The sequence below is a fragment of the Pelophylax lessonae genome, assembly GCF_965119305.1.
Source record: "Pelophylax lessonae genome assembly, chromosome: 5".
Classification (NCBI taxonomy): domain Eukaryota; kingdom Metazoa; phylum Chordata; class Amphibia; order Anura; family Ranidae; genus Pelophylax; species Pelophylax lessonae.
Genome location: NC_138772.1, coordinates 199,600,952 through 199,627,128, shown reverse-complemented (window position 1 = coordinate 199,627,128; position 26,177 = coordinate 199,600,952). Strand labels below are relative to the sequence as shown.

The window sequence follows — 26,177 nt, the reverse complement described above, 5'->3', positions numbered from 1 at the left end:
TTACCCCTTAGCACGAGCTGACAGCCACTTTACCTTAACTAGTTACAGCAATATACTATTGACAGTTGCTGGTGCCTCATTGGCACCATGGCAACGGTGATTGCGCCCCCTCTGGTGGTGGGCTGACGTTTGATCGGGGAGCTGCGATATATGAAAGGGAAGGGTTTCCTTCCCCTGCTGTCCCCTCCCACTCCTGGGTGGGGCCACCTATATATCGGCGCCATGTCCCTGCTGATCACATACGACCACCGTGACATCTACACGTGCTGGCGGTGAACACATGCTGGATGGATGTGGTTGCCAGTGCAAGTGCTGGCTTTTCCACACAGCGGATGCACGCTGCTGGCATTCATGTGCCTCATACACCATCCCACATGGTGTTAGGGACTAGCTCTGTTTGCATTCCACATGGGCAATCAGATGAGAAACAACTTTGGATGCACTATAGGTGTATTTTAACACTTCATTACACATACTCAACATGGTGACATATTCATTATACTTTTTAACATACGGATTTCCTTTCCTCTTCCTTTGCTTTTCTGAATCAAGAAACTTCATCACTTCCCCCACTATTCTCTTCACCTGGCTCACATATACATTTATATACATATATATGTATCACTTTTCTTTGGGCACAGCCCTTTTCTCAACAGTCTCCAAATGTTTGTGCTGTAATATACTTATATACTGTACATCTACACTACTTTTCTGTTATCACTTAAAGTGATACAGTGTATATACGTTGATAGTTTGATATACATATATTCATGGTATCTTCATCTTCTTTCAGCCAGCTATATGGATCACACAATTCTCACTTATGTTTTCGCCTGGCCCCCATTTGGCTGTTGCATATCCTGGTCCCTTCAGCTCCTGGTTCAGACTTTAGTGTCTCCACTGCATGGTAGCTTTACACCCGTCAGTCTGGTCTAACCATATGTATGTGTGGATCTCCCCACATGGGTTATATATTTAATTGAGTTTCCGCACTCATTGGTTAGCACAATGTATATTCAACCATTCTAACACTGATACCTTGTATATTTATTTACTTTATAGACAGGCTCATTTATATATACTCCTGATGAGTGGGCATTCCGACCCATGAAACGAGTTCAAGTTCAAAACAATATATATGACAATTTATATGTAACGCTGGTATTTTTACTTGCCATCATGCTTATAATGCACAGCATTGATGCCTGTATGAAATATTGGTTTATGTAATATTTATTGTATCATGATTTTATTCATTAAATGATATACTTACCAAAAGTGACTATTGCGTCCACCTTAACTAAAATCCCACCAGGGAAAATGTTTTTCTTTTTTTGTATTCAAATAGGGATAGAGGTGAACGCAAATGATAGTGTCAGACCATTTTTATGAAAATTGTTCCAAATCAGGGACAGTCGCTCCAAATCATGGACAGTTAGGTGCTATGCCAAACATTGTTTATTCTTTGGAGGTGAAGGACTTTAATTTGTGGTATACTTTATTGGCACACACCAGCAAAATCAGTACAAGCCCAGTTAATTTTAATGTTAATTAGACCATCTTGCTTGTCTCAGTATTTATAAACACTTTCAAGGATATGTTTGTCACATGATCACATCTTGGCCTCAAAAACGCGTTAGAATAATCTTGTTCTTTCAATAAATTGGGGGCATTTCATTGAATATAAAGTTAACCCCTTCCTGACCGTGCTATACCCGAAAGACCACTACAGCACAGACCTTAATTGCCAGGAGGGCATCCATTTACGTCCTCCCGTGCATAAGCTGCCTTGCACTCCCTGTGGAGCGTGCGCGGCTCACTCTGTGATCAGCGAGTCCATGAGACTTAGCTGATCACAGATCTGAGTAAGGGGCCAGACCCTGCCCCTTACCACGTGATCAGCTGTCAGCCAATGACAGCTGATCACATGATGTAAACAGCAACCGATCAGTTTTTTTTTTTCTCCTCACGCTGTCAGTGTGAGGAGAAAAAAAAGTTGATCGCAGGCTGCTGTTAGAGAGACATCGGTCCCGAAGAGGAGAGGATCATCTGTGGCCCAGTGCCCACCAGTGCCACTTACCAGTGCAGGTCAGTGCCACCTGCCAGTGCCCACCAGTGCCACCTATCAGTGCCCCATCATTAGTGCGGAGTCAGTGTCACCTAACAGTGCCTATCATTGCCACCAATCCATGCCCCCTATTAGTGCCCATCAGTGCCACCTATTAGTGCCCTTCAGTGCCACCTACCAGTGCCCTTCAATGCCGCCCATCAGTGCCACCTGTCAGTGCCCACCAGTGCTGCCATATCAGTGTCACCGTATCAGTGCAGCCTAATCAGCGCACATCAGTGAAGGAGAAAAATTACCTGTTTGCAAAATTTTATAACAAATTATAAAAAGTTTTTTTTTTTGTTTCAAAAGTTTCAGTCTTTTTTTGTTTGTTCAGCAAAAAATAAAAACCCCAGTAGTGATTGAATACCCCCAACATAAAGCTGTATTAGTTTAAAAAACAAATGATAAAAAATTAATTTGGGTACAGTGTTGCATGACCACGCAGTTGTCATTCAAAGTGCGACAGCGCTGAAAGCTGAGAATTTGCCTGGGCAGGAAGGGGGTTTAAGTGCCCAGTAAGCAAGTGGTTAAATCAGTTTACACAGCACTATGAATCATCAACTTATCTGAGCACACTAAGGCCCCTTTCACACATACGGTCTGTTTGTCCGTTTTTCATCCATCCGTTGACGGATGAAAAACAGACATCAATGAATCTCTATGTAAAAACGGATGACGACGGATGATCATCCGTTAACATCCATTTTCATCCGTTTCCATCAATGTCTGTTTTTTGGAACGGATGAATGCCCTATTTTTCATCCGTCAAAAAAAAGGATTGGACGAAAAACGGGTGTAAACGGACAAAAGGTCCATTTTTCATCCGTTTTTTCATTGGTAGTGGATGTAAAAAAAAAAAAACGGATGAAAAAACAGATGGAAAAACAGATGAAAACGGATGAAAAAACAGATGGAAAAACAGATGAAAAACGGATACATTTTGACGTGACTGAACTGATGAACTGAACAGACTGTATGTGTGAAAGGGGCCTTAATTATCAAGGGTTCAATATCATGAATGTTTTCCAAAATCTGGCACATACAATCAAATATGGATATATGGATATCTAGAAGGGTAGCTAGCATATGCACAACCTTGTGCTATCATATTTATGTTTTTCTTTTTCTGCCAACCTCACAGTAAGTTTGATTTCTGCAAAAAAAATAAAAAATCACTGATCTTCTAACAGGTGGTACTCTTATCCACTCCAATTTTCTTCACTTCACAAGGAACAAATATGTCTATGTCAAAATATGTCAAGCAGTCACGTTGTTAAAAGAAAACATTTACCGTAGAACACTTTTAGAAAAAAATGTAGGCTACAAGTAAAGTACCTTGGAAAACACAATATACCGAAAAGAACTAAAAGAAGTAAAAAAACAAAAATACAAGGCATTCTCTAAATGTTGGTGGTGCCGAGCTACCAGTTCTTTGTGTTCAGTGCTGGAGCAGTACCCAGAAGATCACAGCTATCACTGTATGTAGCATAGACTTCTACAGTGATTTTCACCATTCCCAGTGGCCTTCCAGATATCACATATGAGTGGATGCTTATATCAAGCCAAGCTGGAGGAATGCAAGTATGGAAAAATGATAATTCCTGGAATACTGCTTTAAACTTAAATAGCCATCATCCATCTTAATATTATATATATATATATATATATATTATTTATATTATGTATGTAAAGGAAGTTTTCTTATTTTTTTGCCCTTGCATAAATATTCCAAGATGGAAAGAGGATTTTCAGTTTGCCTGATGAGGAATGTCTCCTATATGTGATGCTGCCGTACGGCTAATAATGTTGTGATTTATCGCTATAAATAATAATTTCCTTCTATCAAATGAGCCTGTATGTATTGCCCTGGTCTTCCATGATGAGATGCTTCCAGATATAGCCCGATGCATGTGAGCAGCCTTTTTTGAGAATTTATACATAGATAGTTATTGAATGCCTTGTAAAAATAAATAATTAATCTGTTTTTTATTGGCATAGGAAAAGCAATATTCATTACTCCTGAAGAAGCTGTATTTACAGTGAAACATGTTGAGAAAGATTGCATAAATCTGGAATAATTGCTTGCCATACATGCAGAGATCAACTGTATATGTAGTAAATTGCATTTTTACATTTTTTCTAATAAAATATTGGAATTTTATATAAAAACATTGATTGTGTTTTATGCACCCTTAAAACCCTATGACATCGCTTGCTATTTTTTCAACATAGTTTTTACTGTTTAAATGTCATATTTCAGGATGTCAGTAAAAAATGTGCTCTGTCACTAACTTTTCATGTTTTATATGGGGATGGCAACACTGATGGTTTTAGGGATTAACCCTATCTGTACTCTGCTGGCATATCTTAGAAGTTGCAGTCTAGATGTTAATACTAATGATGGGTAGACACAATAAGTATTTTTCAAATCAACCGAGCAGGCTGAACAAAAAAAAACTGGGGGACTGCCCCCCCACCCCACCCCCCATCTTCCAAGAACACACTGATCAGCATTGGCAGCCAATGGCTGTCAGCACTGATTGAATGCCGATTTTTCCAGCATGCTCATTCAACAGAAGCTGGTCGTAAGACCGACTTCTGTAGAACAGACAGCTGTACACATGGGCCGAAAATCGGCCTGTTCCTGGTGAACCAACTGCTTTCAGATGATTTGTGGGCCGTGTGTACCCAGCTAACAAGGGTTAAATATATCATGGCTTGGGTAATAAATTGTATGTTAATGCATTTAAAAAAATGTCCCTAAAATTACATCCTGTTCAACCTGTGTAGGTGTACGTGTGTCAGTGTCGATAATCATTTCCCATATTGTTGTATATTGTGTTCTTTAAGATGCATATCCAAGAGTCTTTTAAAGATATCAATACTCCCCTCTGACACCACTAATTGTGGAAGAGAGTTCCACATCCTAATTGCCCTGACAGTGAAAAACCCCCTACACAGCCTGAGGTTGAACCACTTCTCCTCCAATCTCATTGTGTGGCCTTGTGTCCTTTTACACTCCCTGAGACTGAAGAGTTTGTTTCCTACGCTGGGATCACCATTATGATATTTGTATATTGCTATCATGTCCCCTCTCAGGCGTTTCTTCTCCGGCGAGAATACATTTAATGCTTGTAGCCCTTCCTCGTACTTTCCTTGGTCCTTTGGTGTATTGTTTAGCAAGTTATTGTGAGCACTTCAAGTTGCCTATATAGTCCAGTGTATAACCCTGCTGCAAAAAAACAACTACATAGGTAAAAATTGTTTTATTATTTTTAAGTATGCTGTGTGAATGAGAAAACATAATAAACATATGGTGGTTTCTCACATTGGTCTGCAAAGATGGTACTTTGAGAAGGAGATGATAATGGTGGAAACCGATAAAGAGAAATATGGCTTTTTTTAAAAAAAAAAAACAAACAATATATTCATCTAGGTGGATGCAGCATTGACCTGATTCTGCATCTGTCCCCCGCTGGCTCTGAGAACTGAGCTATCAAACACCGATGATCTCTCAGTTCTCCCCCTCGGTTGTAAGCAGAGAGCCGTGACTGTCAGTAAGCTGCTCTTTGCTCTCTCCTCCAGTGCTCACTGGAGCTTGAGGAGGTTCTACAAAGAAGAATGGGAGAACCTGCCCAAAAATAGGTGCGCCAAGCTTGTAGCATCATACTCAATAAGACTTGAGGCTGTAATTAGTTCTAAAGGTGCTTCAATAAAGTATTGAACAAAGGCTGTGAATACTTATGTACATATGTTTTTTTTTTTCGTTTTTTATTTTTAGTAAATTTGCAAAGATTTCAAACAAACTTCATTCACGTCGTCATTATGGGGTATTTTTTGTAGAATTTTGAGGAAAATAATGAATGTAATCCATTTTGGAATAAGGCTGTAATGTAACAAAAAAGTGGAAAAAGTGAAGTGCTGTGAATACTTTCTGGATGCACTGCATATTTCCTCCTAAATGTACAACTACCAATTACAACACATTTGGGTATTTCCCACATTTGGGTATTTGATGTGTTAAAAGTATTTTTGCCAAAATTTGTTTCTATTCACACTCATAGTTATCACCTTTTGTTTTATATCTGCTCTGTCCCTCAAACATCCACTCAATAGATTTTTTTCAGCGGGAGCGTCATAATATTTATCAAAGAATCAGTCCATTTCTGTCAATGAGTGAAGTTAGCCATGTGGTTTTTTTCCCAGTGAATTCACACCAAAGCAGACTAACTCACAAACACATCATTTCAACTTTAGATCATTAATAAAAATATATTGTCAATTATATTGACAATATATATATATATATATATATATATATATATATATATATATATATATATATATATATAGACAAATATATTGTGCTATGTAAGAATAGTAGATAAGTGAACTGAAGAGCACTAATATGTACAGAAATTAAGGTACAGCACCACAATGGTAATAGCTTTAGATAAAGTATTGCACTGTTAGGAAATTATGGAACATGCACTTTGTACAACCCCACCTTTAACCACTTCAGGTCCGGAAGGTTTTACCCCCTTAATGACCAGACCATTTTGTGTGATTCGGCACTGCGTTATTTTAACAATTGCGCGGTCATGCGACACTGGACCCAAATACAATTGATGTAATTTTTTCCCACAAATAGAGCTTTCTTTTGGTGGTATTTGATCACCTCTGCGGTTTTTAGATTTTGTGCTATAAACAAAAAAAGAGCGTCAATTTTGAAAAAACACTATTTTCTACTTTCTGCTATAAAACATTCACAATAACATTTTTTTTAAAAATCTAATTTTTTTCATGAGATTAGGCCAATTTGTATTCTGCTACATATTTTTGGTAAAAAAAAATCCCAAAAAGTGTATAATAATTGGTTGCGCAAAAGTTATAGTGTTTACAAACTACGGGATATTAGTAATGGCGGCGAACAGCGATTTTTAATCGGGACTTCAACATTCCAGAGGACAGATCGGACCCCTGATATTTTTAACACTTTTCAGGGACCAGTGACATTGATACAGTAATCAGTGCTCAATAATATGCACTGTTACTGTATAAATGACACAGGCAGGGAAGGGGTTAATACTGGGGGTGATCAAGGGGTTAAATGTAAGCCTAAATGTGCTTGCTAACTGTGGGGGGAGGGTGGGCTCTGTGACAGGCACACAGAGATCGGTGTTTGAGCTTAGCTGAGACACACAATCTCACTGTGCCTGTCTGACAGGAGAGCTGCCTGCTTTGTTTATATAGGCAGACGGCTCTCCTGTCAGTTTCCCTGAAGATCGCGGGAGGCCGGTGGCGATCGAGCCTGCTCCTCCCGCAGTCTGGCTCCGACTGTGTCTAATCACAGCGGGAGCGCGGCTCCGGCGCCGCCGAGACCGCGTGCACATAATCACGTGCATGTACTGTATTATGTGCAGCCGAGCCGCCCTGCTGCAGTAAATCTGCGTGGAGTGGCCGGCAAGTGGTTATTGATCCATCTTATTGGATGAATAACTTGTGTTACATACACTTTACTGTTATTGCATAGGTATACTTGTGCATCAAGTTTTACAGAAAAAAAAACCACGCAGACCATGATGTGTTCTCCCCAAAATCTTATACCAAAGAAAAATCTCTCCTTTTTAACACCATATCACATCTGCTGAAATATTTTTCACTAAAATCTTCAAAGTGACAGACCACACAACAGCAGGAACAGAAGAAAAGCACATACTGTTTATTATGAATATGTACAACTTTTCCACATCACTGGATGAAATGTTCAGCATATATTAAATAAATAGAAAATCCATAAGGTAAACAATGGAAACGTGGCAATGTATAAATTGCTCATTTTAGGGACAATCATGATTTTACTAAATTGTCTGTGAAATAGCTGGTTGCTCAATACCCTAAAGATGCAATAAGTATATATCCGTAAAAAAGATCAAACCACATGTGCAATGTGTTATCTGGGTCAAGGAAACCTGGCAAAAAAGGTCATATTAGTAAACCATGTGATAGACAGATGTTTTACGGCAAATTATCATATGCATTATGTATTCACTGGCCAGATACAGCAGATCTAACAGTCCAAGTACTTTCACAAAACTGTCACAAACACACACATTCTGCTTCTACTTATATCTTCGTTCATTTTATCCTTGCTAAGCTCACCATTTTTTGTGATATGTTGGTTTAGGGACATCACAGTGATTACCAGTACAGAATCTTCATATGTTTTGGTTGTTGCTTGATATTCAGGAACCTGAAATGGTCACCAGTATCTTCTCCTTTTTCTAAATAGCTACTTAAAAAAAATAATCCTAACCCTGCTTGAGCCTGGCAATGCAAATGTTTCCTGCTTAAATAATCTTTATACATACGAATGTGTTCTTATAAGATATGATGAAAATAGGATAAAGGCCGAGAAGTGTTATTTAAGTAAATCGCAGACTTGGTAAAAGACCACTTCACCTAAAAGATGTTTTAAGCACCGTGGCTGAAACACCCGATAAACGTAGTATTTCCCAGTAAAACCCCCATCACTACTGTAGTTATCTGGGCTGTTACTACTTTTTTTAATAAATCACGATTTTGTTTTCAGTCTATGCTCTCTTTTAAGTACTATGTGCTGTGAAACTAAGCATTCAGGTGGATATGTGTGCATTTACAATGGTATCAGATCAGCAGCTTTCTCCTAATACCGATTTCCAAAAATACAAGTGCAAGAAATGTGTTTCGTAATTCAGTGACTGTAGTAGTTTATGCTAAACCTGTCATTTGACTAGGTCTGAAGGACCTTAACACTATTTTTATTTTAGAAGCAAAAGAAAAAGCAGAGGATGAAAAAATTCAATTCAAAGCTTCGGAGTGGTCATCAGTAGCCTTCATTTGTGCCTCTTATTACAAGAAAAAGCAGCATTGCCCATCAAGTCTACTCTCCTCCTTCATCCAGAAAATAAAGCTAAGAACACCAGTCTGTGGAAAATTCCTTGTTAACATGCCATTTAAAGCATGAAGAATATGGACATCTAGTTCCTGGTGCTTTTGAGGGCAAATGCCCATTGTAACTTACAACCAAGTTTACTTCTATGATATGCCTGAACCGGCCAAATACTGAACGTCTGAAATGAAAGGGTAGGGGAAGATGACTAGAAATAAAATAATGTTCCTCTTTTAAGTCTCCAGTTCTATAAATTCCAGTTGAAGAATGGATGTTTCTTGACGGTCTCAGTTGCAGTCATAAACAAAATCATAGTTGCTAGGCTCCTTTGGAATTGGGGGAGGTGCATCAGGAATTTGTATGTTTTCCAGGTCTAGAAGGCGCAGTTTTATTTCCATGCTAAGCAATGTGTCCATGTCAGTTCTTGTTTGATCACTGATCATTTCCTTTCCAAGTAAGGCATTAAGTCCATCTGTCCATATGCAGTACTGTGCAAAATAAAAATAAAGGTATGAGTGGTTATGATAATGATTTAGACATCTTCTTTTAAGTGAGAATGATAGATTTCACATATTTTGGCTAGCCTAATTTGAGAGACTAAAAGAGTTAGCTGCCTCACAAGTGATACTTCAATTATAGGTGGAGTCTGAAAGTTAGCGCCTCTTTTCATATTTGGAGTATGGGATTAGCTTGACCTTTTTTTCTAAGTACTAGGAGGCTACCATTACTGACCTCTTTTTGGAAATATTAATTGCCTGGCTATGTCAATTAATTTTTACTATCTTCAGTAGTTTATGGTTTATTGAAATGACACAAGATTAGAAAGTCAAAGAAGTCAAAACACCTAATCTGCAATGCTGGTTCCTGATCAGTGACTCGACATATGAATATGGAACTGCATGACAGCCATGCAACTAGTAACCAGAGAGGTCAGCAATGGCAGCCTACATATTCTCTTACTATGGGTTTCGATTAAAGCAGAGCTGCGAGCTGTCTAATAAAATACGATTTTGTACTTACCGTACAATCTTGAGGTCCATTGAGGGATAAAGGAATTCAGATACAGATGGGTTATACTGTCGCCTTCAGGAGGACACTTTTTTATTTGTCCCCCTGTGAGGGACCCAGGAATTCAGATACAGTTGGGAAGATAAAAAGCAGTCCAACTGGGGGGGGGGGCAACAACCACTGACAGTGGAGTAGTATCTGTTTGTAACTTAGGATCACCTGAAGAACAAAAGCCCAGGTATGACCAAATGAAATAAAATGTAATGTCTCCTGCATGAGAAGGAAGGCTGCCAATGACTTAGAGGAGATCACAGAGGGTCAACCAAATGCACAAGACCAGAACATTGGAGGTCGCCACCAGACGTGAATGACTCCACCCAAAGAAACACTCTGCCTGAACCATCGAGAAGCTGTGAACCAAAAAACCCTCCAAACATGTAAAACATAATAAAATGATTAAAGAACAACAGACACAAAATGGTCTAGTAAACAGAAAAAAAAAAAACACTGGGGCAACCCCTCAAAGAACAGGTGCCCAAGAGAAAAGATAAGCCAGTCTGCACAGAAAAAAACCAAACCTTAGGAACCAGGGAAGAGTACTTTCCATAGTAAGAAGGAGGTTGTCTGGCCAGTCTCGCTAATCAAAATAATGTGAGAATTATCAAAGCATAACAATACATAATGAACCCCTGAGAAAAGAGAAGTTACAATCCCACAAAGTCAGCTGGACTGAAGAGTGAAAAAAGTGTCCAAGTGGCACCACAGGAAAGGTAGGCAGGAAACAAGGGTAAACCTCAACTTCAGACTGGTAAAGGGGCACCAGAAGAAGGAAGAATGAAGGAAGAATAACCAGGGAGGGTATCTAGGGAACCTTCCTCACAATGTTTGCAGAGAAGCCACAGAAGGAGGACCTATTTCCAGGCAAGAATGTCCCGCAAATTCCCCCAGACATACCTTATCCCCAACAGGGGGTAACTGAAGCAAGAACAAGGGGTGGTCAACTTGTTGATTGGGGGGGGGGGAAGCTCTACTGTGATGGATTCTGTCTATCATGCAGAAGATGAAGTGGGTGCAATCCTCTCCCATCAGTGTAGAGACTACCATATGCTGTCTAATTTGCAACCCTTTAGGATTAATCTAAGGCTAATCTTCTAAATGCAAGACAGAACAGACTGCATCAATAAGGATTGGAACAACCCCTTATAAAACTGAGGTTATGGCAGGAGACTCTAGTACCTCAAAGAATATTCAGGACAGAAGTACTCGGAATCTGAGTCAGAGGTGGAAACAGAGGCCACAGGCCCAGTCTGAAAAAGGGGGTCCAGAAGGGTCAAAGGATGATGCTGCAGTGGATGGCGGAGAAACACACTTAGAACCAGTGTGGGCAGCCACTTTAAAGTCCTGAGTAGTTATGATTAAGCAAATGTAATTTCGTGAAGCGTGTCAACTTTTTGGCTCCTGTCCTTGATGTCTATGTCTGTTATGGATTTATGAATACAACTGCCAATTCTTTCAAGTTGGAGTGCAGTCTTTCATCTTTTATGTAAAAATTGCTACTGGGATTGCGGATCGGACATGCACTCGACCTCTGACTGCTGGATTGTATACACCTGAGCGGCTCCTTCCTTGTAAATCTTCAGTAAAGTCCAGAGTAGACACAGAGATCCCATTACAAAGCACTCTGTCCTACCTGACAAAGCGGAGGAAGACTCCAATAAAAATGACCCTATAACAATAGGGTTCAGAGGTTCTAAATTTCTAGGGATCCTCGATAATACCCTAGACCCACTAGGGGGCCAATGGGCTGAGGTCACCTGTGGCAGCGGAATGGACTCGCTGTGTCTTAGTGAGGATATGCTGTTTTTATGCAGAAGTAATGCAACTAGGCCCAGTGTCAGGAAAAGCCTCAGCTACTCACAAACCCAGACAGCTGGGGCAGAAGAGGGTTAATGGTGGCCAAAAGTGACCAGGCAAGCAGTGAAAGAAGGTCAGAGATCCATGTGGTGGTTTAGGAGAATAAGCAGAAGGGGAATAGCACTCCCTCTAGGCTAAATGGTGGGAAAAAAGAGTACATGCATCCACCCAGCAAATGAAGCTAGAACTTGGTTCCATAGCCTTAACCCTTGGTGAAGTAAACTGATGATGGCAGGAAATTAAATCTGGTACTCAGTGGTATAAAGAAGATGTAGCTCCTGGTGTAAGCCCAGCCAGCCTTACTCACTAAGTTATAGAGGAGAAAAAATTCAAGAAAAAAGGCTAGCAAACAATTGAGTAAAAAGCGTCCAACCTCCTAGGACACTAAAGTTAGGAATGCTGTGTGGAGCAGATGTTATACAGAGCCTGACTTTATGGCAGTATAACCGGACTGTGTCTGATTCCTGTATGGACAATTTAGAAAAATAAGTTGTCTAGATGTGATCTAATAGAGAGTAATACTTCCCCTATTGCTGGAATGTAAGTGGGCCCTCAACATCACCAGGCATAATGCAGGTTCACAGACTGGTGACACAAAAAGAGAAGAATGGCTTTTGGGGACCAGTCATCTCTACTGGAACTGCCAGGGAGGAAAAATGAATAACCTGTTAAATCAAACCTGGGTGCTAGGGTACACATTTATTTTCATGGCCAGCTTGGAGTTGGGCTTTATTAATGCTATAATGTAGGTAGAAAAAAAAATAGACTGTGATGTTAAGGTCCTTAGTTTAGAGCTACTAAGTCTTACATTAAACAATGCATAAACAAATTCATTAATATTGCGCATTTATTCAACTTACTGACACATACACGATGAAATCTGTCTGTATTTACTGTCTCCTGCATATGTAATCACCAGTGTTAAAGTGGTGTTTTAGCATTCTTATACCAGCTTGTATCCTTTAACCTCTGCTTTGACCTCTAATTAAATGCAGCTACCACCCTCTTAAGCGGTTGTATTAATTATACACAGCAGAATTGCTTTGTATTGCTGTGTATTGCCATAGATATGTGTTAAAATCTAGCTTGCACAAATTGAACACACAGTAGGTGTCATTTGTGTTTAACACATCTTTAAATCGTATACCCAAAATAGTCATGCTGACCAACGTCTACTTAAATATTTAACCAGGACAATGCGCATTTCACATATTTTAGCTGAGAAGGAGATTCATATGAGATATTTCCGAGCACAGAACCCTGAGGAGGTACAGAACTTTATGGAAGATGCTTGAATAAAAGGTCATGCACTGAAGCTGAAAACTGGTGTAGTCACAGGGGACTGAGAAAAATCACTTTACTGAAAGCTTAGTGAATAAGAGAAATAACCCTTTGGCATACAGGTAGAAAAATAATGTGATACATGTTCCTTTAAAAATGTTCATAATCCAGTTATAGCGTCATTTTACTCATTTTTTTGTTAGAAAGAACAGATAATTGGTAAAATTATATTTAATAGAAAAACATATATGAAGCAAAGATTAGAAGTACAGAAGGGTCTATTGTACATCAGTACACAAGTGTAATCATATCATTCACAGGTATGAAGCCACTGTGCACACAAGAGGATGGAGACATACCAAGAAGATGTACTAAATATGCATGTGCATGTGTGTGGCTGACTTAAAGTGTTACTAAACCCACAACAGTAAAATCAGTCAGTATGTGCAGTAATGCATGCTTGTGCAATGTGTTAAAAGGCTGTTTGAGCTTGTGCAGATGCAATGCTCTGCAATGTGTTAAAAGGCTGTTTGAGCTTGTATACACAGATCCTCCCCTTCTTGCATTGCCCCCATAACATGTCCGGATAAGACAGAGTAAATGGAGTGAGGCTGCACATTCTAAGTTTAGTGTGTATTGCTAGAGAATTTTATTTTTTTCTTGGGAGAGTGCATGTGAACAGCACAGAACCAATCAGCACTCTTCAGACAGAGGGTCAGGGATCCTGCATTCTGGTAGGACAGCCAGTGCAGTACAAACCCTCCTTCTACAAGGTTTAACCAGACACTGATAGAAGTCACAAGACTGCTACTGTATATACTGCTGATGAGAAAAGATATTTACAGTTTATATTTATTAAAATGATTGCATTTCCATTTTCAGTGTACTGTGGGAGACAGATGTAGTGAATGCAGGATCCTATATTAACATTTTAAAAAGAATGTATGTACTTTTTAATTCTTTCAAGATATACTGTACATACAAAAGAGAATGTGATGTATATAAACAATATGTAATTAATGTTTTAAAAAACGTTCCTCTATGTGTAATTTGTGATGGGATTGCCTCATTTTCACATTATATAAGCAGTGTCGGCTTCCTATTTTGCAATGTTACGTAATTATTATTACTGTTCCTTCTTCCAATTCAAGTTTAAAGTGGAATTAAACTCCACTTTTGGACTTTTACCTATAATAGGACTTTCCTATAGGTACAGTGCATATCTCCAAAACTTGCACTCTTTAGGAGATAGTCACACAGCATGCAGTCGGAGTGGTGCATACTAGTACATTATGACTTAAATCTGCGGGGGGGGGGGGGGGGCATTGCGATTTATTTTTTCTAGCGGTCTACTACCGCCTTAAGGGCCCAGCCATATCATCCATTTTAACACATGCACATTAAAGCATGCAACATCACTGCTTTTATATAGATTAGTCATCTTTTAAAATGGTGCTAATTCACATCTGTGTGATGTGTTGCCAAGTGTTGTTTATTTTTTGATACATCAACAGGTTATAGGGTCTGTTGATGACAATGGCAACACATGAAATGCATGTTGATTAACACATAAAAGCATATGAAAGCATGCATGAAAAGACATGAATCCAGCTTAAGGGGTAACACCACTTTTGTATAAAAAAATATAGCAAATAACAAATATAGCATTTATAGTACAGGAACAAACCATGTTCTAAATTCAATCGAATTAAAATTACATTTCCTTTTTTTTCTGCAATTTCATTTTCTGTAAAATTCACTGTATATGGCAAATGGGTGTACAGAACGCTCCCAGAAATATAATTTCCTGCTTGTGTGATTGGAACACTGATTTTCCCAGTCTGCACCAAGATGAAAGTAACATTTTAGGCCCCTCCTCCAATAGGAATTTCAGTTTTGGTGAGATACTCCAAGAGTTAAAGTGGATGTAAACCCCATTCATGAAATCTGACCTGGGCACATATATCTGTAGTGATACTTATCTTTTTTCAAAGCCCTAAGTCCCATGTCTTTCTGTTGCTTCGTTCCTCTGTTATCAGCATGATAACTTCTGACAAGTTCTCCGACACAGGAGATAAAGGACTTAGAAATAGATAAGCAGAGAGCTTGTCTATTTACAGCACAGCTCTGCAAGTTTCGTTCCTCTGCCTATGTGGAAGGGGGGGGTGCCTTTCCTCCAATCAGCTGTCACACAGTATATGTCAAGAATCCACACTGACTGCTACAACAGGAAGAAAAAGAATCCACACCCACCGCTAAAATAGGAAGAACAAATTCTAATGTGCATTAGTATATGCAGAGTATAGAAAGCTGAAGACAGCAGACACACATGTAAAACGTATGTAGGAGGATTTGTTTCATCTCTGTGTATCATCTAAGGCTGTTCACTGCACTGGGTATATGTGAGGGTTTACATCCACTTTAAAGGGATGCAAACACGGCAACTGTTCCACTTGAAAATAGAAATGAAAAAGTTTAAAAGACTGGTAAATGCAATATATTTAAAAAACAAAAGAAAATGTGCCCATGGGACTTTGAGTGGTGCTGGATTAATTGATGCAACAGAATATTCTAAAAATACAACATTTTTTTATAAGATACATAAAAAAAAACAAAACAACAAAACATACAATTCAGTTATGGTGTCATCTTCAATGTCCATAAAATCAGAAATATATACACAAAATATATAATTGCCAGAACATGTTATTCCTTATCCATTATCTTGAGATTACAGCCTCAATGGATAAGGAATCACATGTTCTGTGACTGTGGACATTGAAGATTACACCAAATCTGAGTTGTATATGTTTTTTATGTATCTTTAAATAAATGTTGTATTTTTAGAATATACCGTTGTACCATTTTATCCAGCACCACTCAAAAAAGTCCCAAGGGCACATTTCCCTTTGTTTTTTCTCATATATTAGGGACTGACTGCTGCTTGGGTTTGAGTGTAGGCGGCCTTTTCTTTTCTTTTAGGTGCAATACATTTACATTTTCGAGTTTGACTACCTTTTTATACAATAAAAAATAAAAGTGAAAATGGCAACATCCAAAAAAAGTAATAACCAAAATGACTTTATGGTAAACACTGTAATAGTAAAAAAATAATATAAATATGCCTTATTCCCTTTAAACAATAAAGCAGGTAAACTGAAGAGTGCATTGGTTATATTCACACAGTACAATGCTGTCTCAGGTGGGTTAGCCCAAGAGGAATACAAAAAAAAAAGACAAACATAATGAGTCAGGTGGTATTGAGTGTTTAGAACTCATATCTACTTCGGTCCAGATGTTGCAAGAACAGAGAAAACAAAGAAAGATTAGAAGGTAATGTTGGTTAATCTAACCACTCATATTTTCTTACATTGGATAGGGGAACCTCTATGCGTGTAGACCGATTACTTATATGAAAAAGCATTATTTATAGCGGTCTTCCATTCCATAAAAAGTGTCTGAACCAGTGTTTTAAAAATTTCTAAGCTAAAATTTCCTGGTGTAGGTAACAATTTTATTTTATTATTTTAATAATCATTCTACTAATGTACTTTACTTTTTTAATATTATTTTTAGATCTATAACATTTAGAACTTGTGAATAATGGCTAAAGACTGTTTAAATAATAAATAATAAGGTCTGATAGCTGACAATATAATGGAAAGAGAATGCAAAGGTTTTTAAAACAGAATTAAAGGAAAACTATAGTATATTTTCAATAAGTACATTTTAAATTATTACGATAACAAAAACCTGACTTTTTTTCCTCGCTTTCTGTTGCTCGTTTTATTAACTGCATTTTATACACGGATTTGTAAATGACCTCTAGTGGCCATTTGTATATCAGAGAATGTGAATAATTACTGTAAATTTTTCCTTTTTAGTATATTTATCATGAATTAAAGTAGACTCATTCTATTGGTTTATAATTTATTTTTGTTACAATGGAAGGCCAACAATGGTCAAATATTATTAAAATGTTTATTTTGTACATTTAAAGATTAATTTGCTTCATTTAAAGTCCGGCAAACCAATGAAAATAATCTTTTGTATATACTGTTAAGCTTAGTTCACTTTATAATGTGTTCCTTGTTATTATTCATGTCAGATCAGACCTAAAAACTTGCACTAATAGAGTAATGATGCACAGTTATTGTGCAGGTCCTGTTTGTGACTAGACAGAGCCAGGTAAGTAGTATTTTCAAATGTGACCAGCAATGGCAACTCCATAATTCTCTCATACGTATACTTTAACCCTTGACTTTAATATATGTCACTGGTGCCTATGGCCCAGGTCAAATTTAAGCATTATCATGTGCTTGTTAACTTTACAATAATTCCATGAATAAATTGCATACTTAAATTTTATATTTTTTTTCAGACTTTCTGCAAGACTGTTTTAATAAAATTTGGATCAGGATAAAGACAGAAAATAGATTGTGCAGCAAGGCTCTCTTACACAAATAGATTTAAGATAAATAATGGGACAAATATAAACCTGTTCCAATGCAACCATTTTAAAATATGAATTGAAAATATTGTAGGAGCCTAATTATGAATTAATATTTTTCAGGCAGAGGTATTCAACCTAGAGGTCATGATTCCAGCAATCATTTTTTAGGGGGGTACATACTGTATTAACGATAATGCTCATTCTGCTGATCTCAGCTTGGAACTACATACCTCCAGAGAAATGAAAAAGAGTTAGTAGACCTCTTAAAAAGTGAAGCACTATAAGCCCCTACATAAGAAGTTGGAGTCCTAACTAGCACTGTACTCTTAATCTAAATGTGAATATGATCTTTTTCTGCTCCTTCAAGTCCCTAATCTTCTGGCCAAAGCAAGCAATTTTATACTTCATACATATAACCTGCTAATATGCCTTCCTTAGAAGTGACTGCACTTCACAGAACCATTACTATGTACAATATTTAAAGCATCAGTTGGAGATGCTTCTGTGATCATTCATAATTCATTGACAGGTGCATTTTGACCTGCAATTGATCTTCCAACCTGCTTCAAGTAGATTTTTGTATTCCCATAGACTTGTATGGAAATGCAAAACAAAAGCCTGTCGACAGAGGCCATTTCAAGATGGTTGGTAATAATACTCTCCACGAAAAATGAAACCATTAAACTTACCTCATGTTTATCTGGAGCAATGAAATTTAGTTGGCAATTGGAATCATACATGATTGAAAATGCTAGCTCGAGCACCTCCTAAACGATAAAACAGACAACTAGGTATAAGTAATAAACAGAGATGTAATGTGCATGTGTAAGGCATTTTATGGAACATAGCATTTACAGTTGTGACGTAAAGATATTAGTATAATTGTAGATGTTTTCATAAATGCTAGAGATTTTTAGTCGGGAAGACTAGAAAACAGAGATGTAATGTGCATGTGTAAGGCATTTTATGGAACATAGCATTTACAGTTGTGACGTAAAGATATTAGTATAATTGTAGATGTTTTCATAAATGCTAGAGATTTTTAGTCGGGAAGTTTAAATTAGGTAGGCTGAAGATGTCAGGATCAATCCACAAATTGAAGAAAATTTACAAACTAGGTTCACATGGTTTGGCTCAAATGACATGTGCAAAGGCATTTTCTTATATTAAGGTTCTCTATAAGATGCCACCTTTCTGCCTTTTGGTTTGTCCACTATGGAGGGAAACAATGAAATGACCCTAAACATCCGTATCTAAAATTGTAAATGTGCCAGTATAAGATGGTAAGAGAAACATGTTCTCAAAGGACAACAAGGTGTGGAATTTCACTAGTTACAAATGAAACACTGTGTTTTACGTATATGTTTGGTAACTTACAAATAAATTAACAGCCATCTAATATCTACATTAAAGGAAACTTGGCATGGCAGAAATATGTAATTTACCATTACTCTTTTTTCCTTCCAGCTTTCATTTTCTGCATGCTAATGAGACACTCAGACAACTAGGGGTTTTCAAAAAATGGCCAAGACATGGCAGCCAACATAGTTATTTCATGACCCTCTCCCTCATAACTTCTCAACCCTCTCCCCCTGACACCCAGCCCAAGCACCCCCCCCCTCCTCGGTCCCCGCTGCACTTAGCTTACACGAATACCATCTTTCCCCAGCTGGTGAAACTGTACGGACATTTCAAAACATAACTACACAGACCTAGAGGTTATGTAGGATCATAATTCTTGCAATAGTGAGCGGTCACTGGTCAGCATGACCACGTGATCAATGAGAATCTTTTTTTAATTCCAGAATGCCACCCCAGAAGAAGAAAAGGCAATGATGCCACCTGGCCATGCTGACCAATAAACTCACAATGTTGAGAGTATTATGATACGATATAGTCTCCAGGCTGCGCATCAAAGTTTTGAAATCTCAAGACTAATACTGAGGATGGAGTGGGTGTGAATCAATTGTGATCAGGGCCACTGAGGACTGAAGGGGCTGGGAAGGGTGTCAAGGGCTAGTTCACCTTTTCATTTTATGTGAAAAAGTGTCTGCGTAACCTTTAGACTTTTCATCACATCTTGTACGGGTGACAAGTTGTCACCAGTACAGGGAAACTTTTCTCAATGAAGCCTGAAACAGCAATACAAAAAACCCTTCCCTGCTGTATTCAAAACTACAAAAAGTAATTTGGCTGAAGTTTCAGTTTAAAACAATACCGCAGCTAAATTTCAATGAAATGTTAATTCTGTTTATTGAGTACATGCATCCTACCCCTAAGCCAGGCCCACTCATTTCAAAAGAAGTGAAAAACGACTTAACCTTGTGAAAGTTAAAATTCACTTTTTAAAATCCAATGTATAACTTAAGTTTTTCAAGGGATGTGATGACTATGTAAGTACCAAGATATTTCTAGGTACCATGCAAAAACATGGATAAAGGTGAACGGAGAAAAGTAGGATTTTATGGGAGCAGTGGTAAGGACTTCATTGTATAGCAAATAATGCACATGGTAAACATTTATAGCATAACTCATGGGAACAGCATTGCAAGGGAGCTGATGTGTACACGTTCAGGTACAAAAGAATGGCTACATTAAAGATCATATTATTATGCAGAATGGTTAGCAGGTTTTATGAGAAATTCAAGCTACTGGAAAACTGTTCATACATCTATAATTTACACTGATGCAAGGTCAAGAGAAAAAAAGACCGAAGAAGAATTCTCATCAATGTGTTTTTCTGAAAGAACAACAGCTATTGCCGCAACAGTCTTTGCCAATTAGAAAAACACCCTTAATTTGACAAAATACATAGAAAAATCAAAACGATTTAAAAAAATGCTTTAATCTACTCAATTGTCATTGATTTGTTCTTGTTAATTAATATGCAAAGTAATTGGTTATACTTTACTCGGCTGAGAGATATTCTTTACATTAGTACTAGCAATTCTGACACACGAGGAGCCTACCGTGTAATTATTCTACTATGACGGCTTCAAGGCAGCCATAGATGTCATCTATTAATTACAGACTTACTTAACAAAGTGACAAAAATTGTGCCACTGCAAAGAAATGTGGAGCTCTGATGTATCATTACAGGAAAAAAGCCATATATTGAATATTGCAGGAAACATGCTTTTGGGAGGGCTCACCTTATTTTGTTTGAGAGCACCTTTCTCCTTCATGTGTGGGCAGTCCTTTCCAGTTAGTATTGCTTTAATGTCAGCCACTGGCACTATATATAGGCAAAAAAAAGCATACAAGTTGTTAGAACAGTACAAAAATGCATCCACTGTGGGAACTGAAGTTAAAACAAGGAATACAATGAATATATATATATATATATATATATATATATACACATACACACACACACTGTTAAAATACATGAATGAAAACTGTTTAACCTGCCACAGGGTTTATAATTCTGTGCAGGCAGATTTATGATCCTGATACATTTACTAGACAGCACAGCCAAGGTATTTGTTCCCCTCAGATCTTTCTGCATGCTACAATGCAGTTAAGAAATACATAGTACTGTTAATATTCATAAGAATCTTTTCCAATGCTGTTCAAGAAACAGGGCTTAAGATTTTGATTTACTGGTGCAAAGTCCATTTGGCCCTTCACAAGATCTTTCCGCAAATCTCCTCCTTGTGCTGGAGATGTCTTTAGCCAGAATGATACATATCTGCATATCTTTTGGACCTGCTCAGTTCTCCAGCCATTTTGGACTCGGGTTTGGAACCTGACCTACAAACCCAACGGATGTTCAACTGGGTGACGACCTAGCGACTCACCTGCTACATCTGGCCCCCAAGTGTCCTCCAGGCACTACAAATGCTCTCTTACTATCCAACTGCTTAATGCAGCAAAGACCTGTATATCACTGTTCTAGCAATAAACTACAGCTCCCCCTTTGGAAGTCTGGCTTTGCAAAATGTAGGTAATATGCTCCATGGATGAAATACTGGCATCCTCTTACCATAAAGAACAACACTGCAAAACCTAGTTCTACTGGTTCGACTATACATTTTCAACAAATGATGCTGCTGACCTAGCCTGCTGAGCTCTGACTTGGATTAGAAGGCCTACTGGATCATAGGTAGTGTAGGATAGCCCCTACCTGGGTACTCTCTGTGTGGGGCACTGGGAGGGTACCCATTGACCCCCTGTAATGTGAACGTTGGGACACTCCAATTCCCAAAAACCCCTGTAATTATTTTTCCCTTTTTTTTATTGGAATGGAACATTCCATGCAGTCTATAGAGGTGTAGGATTTGGGTTTCCTGCTGATACCTGTCAGCTGAGAATTCAAGTATGTAGACTGGTCTCCCTACTCTCCTTGAGAAAATTGCTAATGCTGCTTTTTGTGCCTATTGTGTTTTGTATTACATTTCTTTATCTTTATATGGAAGCCTATGCAGGCCTTTGTTATGTGCACCTACTCTATAGGCTTAGTGCCAATTGTCAGGCGCTTGTATCATTTTTTCATCTATGTAGGTTGAAAAATGTTAGGGCTGGCAATGCAATATACCATTTTATTATTCAATTTCCTTTAGATTTACCTTCAACTATGTAGTGCAAAGGCCTGCCAGATTGCATACAAATTGAAAGTGTTTAGGTTTGACCTCATATTATATGGTTTTGGTAAATCTAAAGGAAAATTGAACAAGAAAATTGTATATTGTACAGCCAGCCTAAATAAAGAATTAAAAAAACAATCTTTATTAAACAAAGTTTAAAAAATAAACGTTCTTGATCCCCCCCCCCCCCCCACATTTTTTGTTAGGGGATTCATTATATAAAAAGCGTTTAACAAAGGCTGTTTAGAATTTGGACACAATCCAACCCTAAGTGCACCCAATACCATCTCTTTTCTTTTTTGTTACTATTATGGTTTGGTTATAAGGACTGGTAATATTTATATCATTGGAGAATATATTCACAGTTAAAAAAAAAACAGTATGGTCTAGAACATCCTAGGCTATGAATGGATAATAAGTGCCAGACAACAAACAAGTGTGGTCCACACTCTCTTTTCTTCCAACTGTCCAGTATTAGATGGGCAAAACTGTGCAATACAGTATAGCCTCGTTGGCTTCTTCTTTCTGCTGTGCGGGAGATTACAGGGGGCTGAGTTTAAGTGAGATTTGGAATATTTAACTGGTTAAATGGTGGCTTTTATATTTTTCTGTAGGTCAGCTTTAAAAGGCTTTCCGTTGGGTTCCATAAATAATACACGCATTATTTTGAAATTGCATAAAAGTAAAAATTGCTGTTAGGCTACAGTGTTTTTTTTACATCTTTAAGCTTTGTCTGCTGCATAAAAATATATTAGGGTACTGAATACACTGTAACTATGTGGGTTCCAGAAAGAATTTAAATCTATTTGCTAAAAGAACTAATTACTCGTAAACCTCCTTCAGTATGTTGCCATTAATCCAGAAGAACAATGTCACTGATTTGTACTGCTTTTGGGTACATTGTTTACTTTCACATTATTTATTCTGGAGATTTTAAGATCCACTTTGCTGTAGTTTCAATCAGCAAAAACAACAGGATTAATTTTACATGCACGGCGATCTTTATTTATGTTTATAGCAGATGCCAAGTCTGCAGCAGTAATTATATTAGAGAGAAAATCCATAGAAAATCTTTTATTTTTATCCTCATAAGCCCCGGCATGTTTTAACTCAACAAAGATTACATGCTGAATAATGAAAATAGACTATGCAGTGCAAAATCTTTTATAACATTGTAACCAAAATGCATAATGTTTTACAGGACTAGTGGCAGCATTTTCCATCTATAGCAACATTCTCTTGCAGGTTCATACCCAAGCGACAACCATGGTAAATGTGCATAACTACTGAAGACCAATCAATTATCAGGAAGTCTGGGAGAAAATCTTTGGGAGTAACCTTCTCTACTACTGGACCACATCATTAGGTATGCAAGTTCTTGAGGGACATTATATTGTTTTAATTCTGTATATTTCCCAGTGTATATATTTAACGGGCATTTTAATACCTACATCTGCTTCGAGACATGTAGATATGGTTGCTCCACTAAACATGATCACACTCATGATCTAGCATTTTTGAAGGAGAATAGTGGGGGGAAAAAACTCAAACAAAATGTTATTATCTGATGTACTACTGTATGTTTTAAAAATGAAAATTTAAAGATACTAAACCTAAAAATGTTTTTTACCTTAAAGCATTGCTTGCCTTTCCCTGTGCGAAGGGGAAGAGAGGGGAGAAGAGATCAGCACTGTGCACGGCTGCATCTATTCTCCTCTCCATTCCTCTTCACACAGCATTCGAGCAGGAGCCATTGGCTCTTGCTGCTGTCAATCAAATGCAGTGAAGAGGAAGTGGGGGGCTGGCCTAAGCCCCGCTGTGGAAGTCTATTGAGTGCAGCTTCATTGACACACAGGTTGGAAGCGAGCACGCACCGTGTGTCCCCTTAGCAAACGGCTTTCTATGGGGACACACAAAGAAGAGGAGGAGCCATGATCACCGCCAGGGGCCCGAGAAAAGGAGGAGGCTTGGGGCTACTCTATGCAATACCACTGCACAGAGCAGGTAAGTAAAAAATGTTAGTTATTTTATTAAAAAAATAAATAAATAAATCCGACTTTAGTAACACTTCAATTCTGGTGACAGAGTCTCTTTAATCACTTTAGCTCCGGATGGTTTAACCCCCTTCCTGACCAGGCCATTTTTTGCGATACTGCACTGACTTAACTGTCAATTGGGCAGTCGTGCAACACTGTACCCAAATAAAATCGATGTCCTTTTTTCCCCCACAAATAGAGCTTTCTTTTGGTGGTATTTGATCACCTCTGCGGTTTTTATTTTTTACGTTATAAACAAAAAAAACCTGCCAATTTTGGAAAAAAAAAAGCAATATTTTTTTACTTTCTGCTATAAATAGTATCCAATAAAAAAAATCTATAAAATCTAATTTCTTCATCAATTTAGGCCAATATGTATTCTGCTACATTTTTTTTTGCTAAATTTGGTTTTTGGTATATTGATTGGTTTGCACAAAAGTTATAGTGTCTACAAGCTATAAGATAGATTTAGGGACGTTCTATTTTTTTTATATTTTTTTTACTAGTAATGTCGGCTAACAGAGATTTTATGTGGTACTGTGACTTTGAGGCAGACAAATCTGATGCTTTTTGGGCGCCAGTGATACCAATACAGTGATCAGTTCTATCAGCGCTTAAAGTCACAGATGAGGATGCACGGGTCAGAGATATTATAGATAAGGGGAAGATTTGCACAATGGATAGTTTAAAACAAAAAAATTGGAAGATTAATGAATGGCGGTACTGTCAGCTAAAACATTTCGTGCCCACCCTACCAAAACCATTAAGATCAGGTGATGAATTGCTCCCATTTGAGCAATTTTGCTCATCTGAAAAATAAAAGAATAGTATTTCAAATATATATAAAATATTGGTGGACATGACAGGCCCCAGAGTACCGCCATACATTGAAAAATGGGAAAAGGAATTAGGAATACGGAATAAAGATTATCACCTAGAAAAAAGTCTTAGATTAATACACAGTTCTTCAGTAGATGTGAACACAGTGGAGATGAACTATAAATGCATCGCTAGATAGTACAATACCCCTGACAGAATCAACAATTATCAAAAAGAGAAATCAAAATACTGTTGGAAGGGCTGTACAGAAGTTGGTACAATGGCCCACCTATGGTGGGAGTGCCCGTTAATAAAAAAATTCTGGAAGGAGGTTCTAGCTCAAATTAAAGAAATTACGAAAATAGAGATTAAAGAAGACCCTTGGATTTGTCTATTTCATGGCACAAAAAGTTCAATAAAACAATACAAAGTGACATTAATCCCCCATTTGATAAACGCTGCAAAGGGTCTGATCCTGTTATTCTGGCAGAAAAATGAAGCACCGACATTAGGCGATTGGGTAGAAGAGTAGAAAAAATAAGAACACTGGAATACTTAAAAGAGTGGGAGGAAGATGAGACTATAGAGTGGGTTGATATCTGGGAGGATTGGATGGACTTTAGGAAAACAAGTGGATATACTAAGTGGAATGGAGAATAGGCAATAAGAAAATTAGAGTAAAAGGAGTAGTTGACAGGGTAGGGGGGAAATGGGCAAAACATTGTGGGGTGGCGGGGTAAGGTAAAAATTAGGTGATGTACAGTTTTACAGTTGATATGAATGTGTGTTTTGTAATTTGAAATCAATAAATAAATTTATTAAAAAAGGGGTTAACAGCAGGGGTGATCAAAGGGTTAACTCTGTTCCCTGGGAGTGCTTTCTTACTGTGTGGGGTAATGGCTTAACTGAAGAAAGTCAGAGATCCTGTTCCTGATTAGCAGAAACACAAAATTTCTGTCTTTCTTACTAGCAGAATGGCGATCTGCCCTGTTTACATAGGCAGACTGCCAATCTGCCTCTCTCTGAACGATCGCCGGGT

General features: G+C 37.9%; 1 protein-coding gene across 3 annotated transcripts in view; it reads right to left on the bottom strand.

The window, feature by feature from the left end:
* Positions 1-8,629: 8,629 nt before the first annotated feature.
* ELMO1 (engulfment and cell motility 1) overlaps positions 8,630-26,177 on the bottom strand; it is a 604,300-nt gene continuing 586,752 nt past the window's right edge. For all 3 annotated transcript variants that reach the window (XM_082257836.1, XM_082257837.1, XM_082257838.1), the window contains 3 exons: positions 20,850-20,932; positions 18,387-18,464; positions 8,630-9,529 (listed from right to left, as the gene is read on the bottom strand). In XM_082257836.1, the coding sequence (XP_082113962.1) occupies positions 9,329-9,529; positions 18,387-18,464; positions 20,850-20,932 (362 nt within the window). In that variant the 3' untranslated portion in view covers positions 8,630-9,328. The remainder of the gene's footprint in view (positions 9,530-18,386; positions 18,465-20,849; positions 20,933-26,177) is intronic.